The sequence below is a fragment of the Nematolebias whitei genome, chromosome 1 (assembly GCF_014905685.2).
Source record: "Nematolebias whitei isolate Nwh7 chromosome 1, NemWhi1, whole genome shotgun sequence".
Taxonomy (NCBI): Eukaryota; Metazoa; Chordata; class Actinopteri; order Cyprinodontiformes; family Rivulidae; genus Nematolebias; species Nematolebias whitei.
Genome location: NC_056498.1, coordinates 17,135,249 through 17,145,164, shown reverse-complemented (window position 1 = coordinate 17,145,164; position 9,916 = coordinate 17,135,249). Strand labels below are relative to the sequence as shown.

At 39.6% G+C, this 9,916-nt stretch overlaps 1 protein-coding gene across 1 annotated transcript in view; it reads left to right on the top strand.

Annotated features, from left to right (window-relative positions):
* The first annotated feature begins 3,289 nt into the window (after window positions 1-3,289).
* Window positions 3,290-9,916, top strand: part of lpcat4 (lysophosphatidylcholine acyltransferase 4) — a 31,659-nt gene continuing 25,032 nt past the window's right edge. The window contains exons 1-2 of the mRNA XM_037682711.1: window positions 3,290-3,569; window positions 5,185-5,548. Coding sequence (XP_037538639.1) covers window positions 3,501-3,569; window positions 5,185-5,548 — 433 coding nt within the window. The 5' untranslated portion in view covers window positions 3,290-3,500. The remainder of the gene's footprint in view (window positions 3,570-5,184; window positions 5,549-9,916) is intronic.

Sequence of the window (9,916 nt, the reverse complement as noted above, 5' to 3'; positions counted from 1 at the left end):
CTGCATCATGAAGGACCCCACTCACCCAGCACACTTTTGTCCCCGCTCCCTTCTGGAAGGAGGTTGAGGAACATTGTGTAGAACCACTAGACTGAGGAACAGCTTCTACCTTGACGCTGTTAGGGTGCATTCACACCAGCCCTGTTTAGTCCGCTTTAATCGAACTCTAGCTCGTTTTCCTAGAAAGTCCGGTTCGTTTAGGGAGGTGTGAACGCGAACTCTGTCACGGAACAAAAAGGCGAACTCTGGCCCAGGCTAAAACCTAGGTCTCGGTCCGGTAGAAGAGAACTCCAGCGCGGTTCCAGTACAGTGTGAATGCAAACAGACCGGCCCGCTCCGCAGGACAAACAAGCACGCATTGCTCTGACCTTATGGAGCCGTCAGCTGCCTTGTGTGAAAAACAATATTCTCCATGTTCTTCTGTCTCATCTTCTGCTCATGCTAAGTCCATTTTTGAAAAATGAAAAAATATAACTCCTAAAACTGCTAAAACTTGATGCCACTTCATTTTTATTTTTATTTACAGAAGAATAAGAAGACATGTCTTCAGAGGTTTTGTGTAGTTTCTTTCAGTAGTTCTTGGTGCAGCGCCCCCACAGGCGATCGGGGGAACAGATTGGTTCAACAGGTTGACTTGACTGCACAGTGCAGTGTGAATGTAAACGCATCAGCTCAAATGTAAACAAAAGGTCATAAATATTGGTCCCGAACCGAGTCTACTGGACTATCTGGTGTGAAAACGACCTTAGACTCGAATCTCTAACCAGGATAATCACTGTGAAAACACATCATGTTGCTGCTGATCTGTTTCATGTTGCTGCTGATCTGTTTCATGTTGCTGTGTTGTTGGTGGGTACGATAATCACAGCCAGGTATGAATCTTAGTGCACCATGATAGACAGCATCCAACATCTGCAGGGTGCTCATCTGCGTGCTCATCTGCTCACACAGACTCATGTTTGTGCTGCTGTTTGGCATATTGTTTGAGTACTACTAGTGCTTAGTGTATTTTTAGTTGACGTTTTTCTTAGTTCATGTTTTAGATCTTAATGTTTGTCTTTTACATTTTATACTTTTGTTGGATGTAACTGGGACCCTGTGTACACAATTTTGTTCCACCACATGTACCACATGTGGTGCGAATGACAATAAAGAAACTGACTTTCTACCGCTGACTTTATTATTAAATTATTTTTAAATCATAGTGGAACTATCCGGATTGTGTTTGTCATTGCAGGCACCTTTTGGTTTCTACTTCCAGCTCAGAAAAGGTGGTGATGTTTAGTGTAGACAGGTGATGTTGAGATAAAACTAAATTTGCTCAGTATAGCCTGAGATCACTTTGCCATTAGTTGTCCTCTTCTTCTGATGAACTTTCCCCATCACTTCCTATTGTTATGTACACACAGTGAGTTTTCTTTTACTTACATGTGGAGGTTTGTATTAGCAGCAGTATTCGGCCGAGGACAGTAACTACCAGGTATGGCAGTGGTTAAACTTGACCAGCGAGAAGTAGCAGGTGTATGGATGTAGTTAGTGGCAAGACTCATTTTAAAAGTATGGATGGAATTAATGCCAAGGGTAAGTTTAAGTGCGGGCTGTGGCTACAGAGATTTGTGGTCAGATTTTATTTATTTATCGCAACATCACCAATCTACACCATTTTAGCAATGGATATATTTATATAAATTCAAGAACATGACTGACTTTTTATAATTTTTATAGGAATTGGGACTGATTGTTTTTCTGCACATTTTCCAGAAAAAAATTGTTCAAATTGTAATTCGTTCTCCTCGATGTCACTAAAATCTAAATAGATTTTTCTTGAACCTGTCTGGGGAGGGACTGTGGGCCACTAGCTGGAGACCAAAATGCACCATTTTTCACGTGGAATAACTAATTTAGTATATGCAGCATGCTTGTTGCATGCATGTTGTCATGCATGTTGTCATCTTTCTTTGTTGAAATCAGGTCTCTCTTGTAAATGAGTCCTCGAGGCTCAATGGGATTTACCTGTATAAATAAAGGTTGATTGATTGCTTGCATGCTTATGTAATTGCAATATTCCAACAACATTTCCACAATTTAGTCAGAGTATCTTAAATATTTTCTCAGTTTGTGCATTTTTTCTCCAATCACTCTGTGTCTTATTGGGTGCCATATCATCCCACAGCTGTCAAACATTACAGCGGTTTCTGAACACGAACAAACTTTTCTGGGATTCTTTTTCTTTTCCCGCTAGTTTGTGTAAAAATGATCTTGAATGAAACTGGTCAGTGATGAAAAATTGTTTGGAATGGGAGAGTAGTTGGATCTTAATCAACCGTGAAATGAGCCTAAAATAATCGTCTTTATATTTTACAATACTATTAGATCTACTTTACATGTAATTTTTATTTAGTAATTAACACGTAATATTTGTTATCACTAGTGATGGGCACAGCTAACCAAAACGTTAGCTTCGCTGATCCATAGTTCGCTAACTAAAAATGACCTTCGCTAACACTAAATTATAAGTGTATTGCTGTCAAGGATTAATTAAAAAATAATTATTGTATATTATACAAATGTGACAACTGTACAAACGGGATAAATATAACAACAAAAATTGTGAATTTTTGTGATTTTTTTTTTTTCTTTTGTGATCATTTTTATCACCTTAGTAATTAACACTTAATATTTGTATTGCACCTTTATTTATTGTTTATTTATTTATTTTGTGTTTTGTTTTTTGAATGTGCAGACTTAACTTTTTTAGATTTTTCTATCTGGATTATTGAGCATGCGTCATGAAATTTTTTTTATCAAATAAAAACAATTAAAAAATTAAAACCCCAAAAATAATAATTAAAAAACCTGCGTCTACCAACCTCGTCTTGTACTAATGTCTAAGGGACTCTTTGAGACATGCCCACAACAGACAGGAACAAACTTGTGAAGTTTGTTAGAGAACTTAAAGTCGATGAAAGTCTGTGTAAGTTATTCTGCTAACACTTTCCAAAGTTAACTAAAACGCTAACAAAACAAAAAACAGTTCTGCTATTAGCAGTTAGCAGATTAGCAGAACTATGCCCTCTACATGGTCTTCACTCTGCGCTTGAAATTTGGCATTAACGACCTTCCATACCCCTGAAGTCCTCCGGGTACAGTTTGGGGGACCGGTCTGACTCGCCAGACTGACCCCGCCCAGGGTGACCGTGGGCCGGCTGCTGATTTGAGAAGGGGCGGGACAGGTGAGGAGAGAACCTGAACGCACCATATGAGCCCCGCCATGTGAAGGTACGAGACAAGTCTGAGCTTTTTGTTGGCACGTAACGTGTTTTAATCTTCGTCGGACATTTTCAGACCATGTTCCGACCGTTTTAGGACAAGCGATGAAACGACAGCTGTCGGCACCTGTTTGACACTGAATGTAACTTGTACTTTTATCGTTAAGAGCAGAAAAGTCGGCACTACTTTCACTTTTTTTAAAGTTTCAGTTCAAGGCTTGTTTCGTGGTCATGGAGAGACACGAGTATCCTCATCCTTTCATCTCCGAGGTGAAGCTGACCACAGCCCAGCTGCTCCGGGTGAGTTACATTTACTTTAATACTCGTCATTAATGACACGGCGCAGACATTAGTCTGCTCCTCTTACAAAGGAAAGAAACTAAATCCAGCCGCGCTCAAACACCTGAAGCCAATTAAGTGATTGGACTCAGGTGTGTTGATTAAATGCCAAGTTCACCATAGAATGCTTATCGCCCGCCTCTTTTCGTGCCAAAGTTCAACTGAGATTATCTTGTTGAGAAACCAAATCTGGTAAAACGAGTTAAAGCTGTTTTGATAAAACGATTAAAATACCGGAAATGACGCTCAGATCACGTGTTGGGGGATGACTCTCAGCTACTACCACACCAAAGCTCAGCATCTGTCAAACTGAGGCCTGTTTTGAACTGGGTCGTACATCTAATTAAGTTTCATTACACTCTGTACAGAGATATTTTGCTAACACGGTGTTGATTTGAACTTGTTAACGTCAGTTTTGAAGCAAAGCTGTAGCCCTTAGAGCATGTGTTGGGGATGATGCTCAGCTACAACCACACCAGCATTTATTTCTGTGTAAAATTGACTGAATTCTAATGTTTTCATAGGTTAGCTGGGTGTGGCGGCCATCTGGAGTTGAGTAACCTCAAAGTTATTTGTAGATGCACGTCTCATGATTATTTTTCTAGTTGATGAGCTGTGTTGCTACACACGAATAAGCAAAAATAGTTGTTTTTTTTTTTTTATTTTTAAAAAAACCTAATTGCACTTTTCGCTTTCGGCGTTGATGATGTGCTGTATATCTAAACGTAGAAGCTCAATTAAATAGTTTGAAAACATTCATTTAGAGCTAGTTCATACATTTATTGCCTTTTAACTTTACTGTGACTTTCAGGTGAAGCCGCAACAATAAAAAATACATTTACTGTATATAAAATTGTAGTACCGTATTTTTCGGACTATAAGGCGCACTTAAAATCCTTTTTAATTTTCTCAAAAATCAACAGTGAGCCTTATAATCAGGTGTCTTATGTGTTAATTCTGGTTGTGTTTACTGACCTATTATTACCTTATTGTGAATGAGTTGAATAAAGTTTGACTTATCTGTTTTAGTTTCTCTTAATGCGCCTTATTATCCGAAAAATACGTTCCTGTTAAATGTTGCTCTGTCTTAATTTCTGCTGTTTGAGTTGCATGTTTTTGGTGTACTGGTTTTTTTTTGTGGCGTTCCTTTCACGTTTCCCTGCATGTATTGGTGTTCAAGTGTTGGAAGCAACACCTACACCTCATTAAGGACAAATAGTTTTTTAGTGTTTGACTCGTGAAGAAAACAGACGAGTCACGAACAGGTCAGTCCGAGGTGTGTCTGATAACATACCACAGAGTTGCATAACTTTGCTGGGTGCATCTGCAGGGCTGGGTAGTAATCGATGACACAACTGGTCCGTGCACAGACGTCACTGTGTACAAACTTGTTCACATATGGAGATTTTTTTAACTTTTAAAATTTGAGACGTTGTAAATATTAAACTGAAATAAATTTCCAACAAACGAGGAAAATTCCAGATTAGAAACGAATAATTTCAGCTGTTTTTACCTTTTTTTTTTCTGTAAATGAAATATTCTAAAATAAATAAATAAAATTCTGGTGTTGTTTTAGGGATTAATCCTGGGCAGCATCCTGGTTCCAGTCCGCCTCATTCTGGCGACCTTGTGTTTCCTCATCATGTGGCCCGTCGCCTGGCTCAGAGTGGCCGGCCTCTCCAAGGAGGAGCGCTCTCGGCCCATCACGGGCTGGCGCCGCTGGTTTTACCAGCCCATCATGTTGTATCTGAGCCGGGCCGTGTTCTTCTCACTGGGCTTCCTGTGGGTTCGAGTCAAAGGTCGCCGGGCCGACCTGAAGGAGGCGCCGGTTCTGGTGGTGGCGCCCCACAGCGGCTTTCTGGACATGCTGGTTCTGTGTCCAACCCAGCTGGCAACTGTTGTGTCGCGCTCGGAGAACACCAAGCTGCCCGTTATCGGAGGTGAGTGGCTGCAGGTTGACCAGTTCAGGTTATTTATTTAGTGCCCGTTCACATCAGAAGTTACAAAAAGTCCAAATAAAATGCATTCAACTCCACACGGTCTCAAACAAATCCAGATTAAAATCCAGCTGCATACATTCAATTTAATCTAGTTATAATGCAAAACAGATAAAACACAAACTTATTCAGTGTTTGACAGTTTGAAGCTGCTGTTCAGGTCTGTTAAACTGGGCTTCTGAGGAACAGTTCTAAAGAATATCTTACCTGCTGTAGATCGCTCTTTGAGCAGCCTCACTTCAATCTGCAGAAGCAGAATTGAACTGTTACGTCAGCAATGAGCTAATGTTCTGAGTGGAGCCAGGGCTGCAGTTTTCCAAGTCGTGCACACAATAATACGCCTCTTACAACTTTTAGATGCGAACTGTTGCAGCTCATTGACCGGAAACCACTGATTCATAATTATTTTAACTAATAAACCACTTTATTTCCATACATAAATGTCTCTGAGGCTACATCGTGAGACGGAGCTTGGATAATACATCTGTGTAAAAGTACATCTCTAAAGTAAAACAGAAATAACTACAGAAATTGCATTTCCTGTGAAAATGCAGTGTGCTTATTACAGAACTTGCTGTAAAACAGCTGACAATAAGTAAATAAACATGCTGGAATGTAGCTGAAATGGAAGAACAAGCCTAAATTAGAAGAAGAAAACGGAACACGTACTTTTTGAATTAGGTTTAATTAAACAGAAATTAGCACAAAAAATGGGAATTTAGCTAAAAAAAACCTGAAATTAGGAAAACATAGTTGAACAGTAGCTGAAAAGGCAGAAAGAAGCTTAAACTTTCAGAAGGAAGAGGAAAGCAATGGAATGAGATAAAAAAAAAATAAGTGGAATTAGCTTAAAAAGCTAAAATTAACATAAAAATGCTATATAGTAGCTGAAATAGCAGAAAAAGATGAAATTATCAGAAAAAACTGAAAGGAGTTGCTGAAATTAGCAGAAAGAAGTTAATTAGGCTAAAAGGAGCAGAAATTACCATGAAAAACTTGAATTTGTCTGAACTGCTGAACAGTAGCTGAACAGAACAGCTGAAAGTAGCTAAATGATGCTAAACACCTAGCTGAAAGGTAGAACAAACTTAAATTATCAAAATAAAACAGAAAGAACTTGTTTTCTGAAAGAAGCATAAATGAGTGCAAAAAAGTGGAAATTATCAGGGAAAAAGCTGAAATTGGCAAAGAAACAGCTGAAAAGTAGCAGAAAGAAGCTTAAATTACCGCAAGGAACTGGCGAGAGCACATTTTTGCTGAATTAGGCTAAAAATGGTTTGAATGAATGCAACAAATGTGGCATTTCATTAGCTGAAAAAGCTAAAATTGGTATAAAATTAGCTAATTATTAGCAGAAATAGCTGGAACTTGCAGAAAAAAAAAGCTGAAATAAGCAGAAATAAGTTGGAAGAAGCACAAAAATGTTGTGTTGGCAGAAATTATCTGAAAGGAGCACACAACAGCTGAAAAAAAATGGCTGAAATCAGCTGAAAGTAGCTGAATAAAAGTTTTAAAATTACACAAAGAAGCTGAAAGAAGCTGAAGCAGAACAAAATGTGAAAGGAGCAGTAAAAGGTTGTAAACACATCTAAAGATATGAAGGATGGAAAATGAGCTCCATTCATTTTCTATGAGGAAAAAAATGGCAGAAAAGGCTAAATATTTCAAAAAGCTAAAATTGCACCAAAACCAAAAGTCAGAGCAGGATTGTCGTGAACAAGCTGAACGTTTTGAGCTTCAAAACTACGGACGAGAGTCGTCCCTAAAAACACACGTAAGAAAAATGGATCACAAGAGAGTGAATGCTTCATAAACATTCACTAGATAATATAAAATGTCAACACTTGGTTTGAGTAATGGAGTCATGGCTGTTCTGAGTGGCTCTTTGGTAAAGTGAGCAGATCCTGGACGCTCAGGGACTTTCAGGACCAGCCTTGGCCACTTGATGCAGGGTCTGTCTGTCTGGTACTCTCTCTGGAACTCTGGGGTTAGTGCTGGACCATGAACAGACCAGTAAGTGATGAGTTTTACCTTTTGGCTCGGCTCTTTGTTCTCCACCAGAACCATGCCCTTGTTCGTCCTGCTCCATCATCTGCTCCGTCCTGCCGTCACTGAATTAACAAGACTCTCAGATGAACTCGTCAGTTTTAGAGAGGCTCATCCCTGAGCTCGAGACGTTCCATTATTTATTTATTTATTTATTTTATTTTTTGGGTTGTACCTGAGCAGTGTAAAAGCTTCAATGGAGCCAAAACACACACCAAGCAACAACATGTGGGTTCAAGGAATCTTCTTGTGGAAGTCTGTTAAACTGAAAGTGTGATTAAATACTAGATTAAGTCAAATTAAAACAAAAAAACATATGATTTTGTTAAACTAAATGTTTTTAGACTTTGAACTTACTTTATGGTCTCCATCTGAAGATGTGGATAAACCTGCTTTATCTGCTGTTTAGTGCGACTCATAAACCCTGCCCATCGGACGTGAACAGATGGATAGAAACAAACAGAAATATTTTTTAAAAGTTTGATCAAACCTGATCTTCCTTGTCCTGCAGTCATTTATGTGCAGTTTCAGTTGGCACCTAAGCTGGTTCAAAGAAAACAAATGGTCACAAGTCTTTATAGTTTGGGAGAAGAAACTTGTCCAAAGATAAAGGAGAGGGTTAGAGTCCCAGCAGAAAGATCATGGAGATGGCTAGTGGATTTGAACAATTTATTCTAAAGAAATGTTGAGCAGTAAATCCCAGGGATGATGGTTCAAGATGCATTCTGTCCTCAGATTGTCAGAATGTCCATTTAAACAAAGCTCATCAGTAAAATGTAAGAACAGCAATCTCACTCCAACTGGAGGGTCGTTCCATCTAAACCCAGCCCAGCATGACCTGATGTGCTACATCATAAATGACATTTCTGTTGTCTCCTAATGAGGACACCGTACGGTTTTCCACAACATTTAGAAAATTGGCAACACAAAATGTTATAAAGAAACTGAAAGTTAAACTTGGTTTCATTTTCAGAAACAGATCCTGTCTAACCCTGAATGCTAGGAAACGCCTTGTATCTGTGACTTTCCTTCCCTCCATTGATTACGGTGACATTATTTACATGAACGCTCCTACAAGAACCCTGCAGATGTTGGATGCTGTCTATCATGGTGCACTAAGATTCATAATTGGCTGGGATTATCGTACCCACCACTGCTCCCTGTATTCACTGGTTAACTGGACATCATTAACTTCACGCAGACTCTCTCACTGGTACTTTTTCATCTTTAAATCACTTCTTGGTCTGCTGCCTTCATACAGGTCCTTCTCAAAAAATTAGCATATTGTGATAAAGGTAATTATTTTCCATAATGTAATGATAAAAATAAAACTTTCATATATTTCAGATTCATTGCACACCAACTGAAATATTTCAGGTCTTTAATTGTTTTAATACTGATGATTATGGCATACAGCTCATGAAAACCCAAAATGCCTGTCCCAAATAATTAGCATATCATGAAAATTGTCTCTAAACAAGCTATTAACCTAACCATCTGAATCAATGACGTAACTCTAAACACCTGCAAAAGATTCCCTTGACCTTGGGGGACCTGCAGAAGCAGTGGACTGAGTCTGGAGTAGAAACATCCAGAGCCACCGTGCACAGGCGTGTGCAGGAAATGGGCTACAGGTGCTGCATTCCCCAGGTCAAGCCACTTTTGAACCAGAAACAGCAGCAGAAGCGCCTGACCTGGGCTACAGAGAAGCAGCACTGGACTGTTGCTCAGTGGTCCAAAGTACTTTTTTCGGATGAAAGCAAATTTTGCATGTCATTCGGAAATCAAGGTGCCAGAGTCTGGAGGAAGACTGGGGAGAAGGAAATGCCAAAATGCCAGAAGTCCAGTGTGAAGCACCCACAGTCAGTGATGGTCTGGGGTGCCATGTCAGCTGCTGGTGTTGGTCCACTGTGTTTTATCAAGGGCAGGGTCAATGCAGCTAGCTATCAGGAGATTTTGGAGCACTGCATGCTTCCATCTGCTGAAAAGCTTTATGGAGATGAAGATTTCATTTTTCAGCACGACCTGGCACCTGCTCACAGTGCCAAAACCACTGGTAAATGGTTTACTGACCATGGTATTACTGTGCTCAATTGGCCTGCCAACTCTCCTGACCTGAACCCCATAGAGAACCTGTGGGATATTGTGAAGAGAAAGTTGAGAGACACAAGACCCAACACTCTGGATGAGCTTAAGGCCGCTATCGAAGCATCCTGGGTGTATTATGAAATTCTTTATCAAAAGGGCTCGTTGAACGGTCGGCAC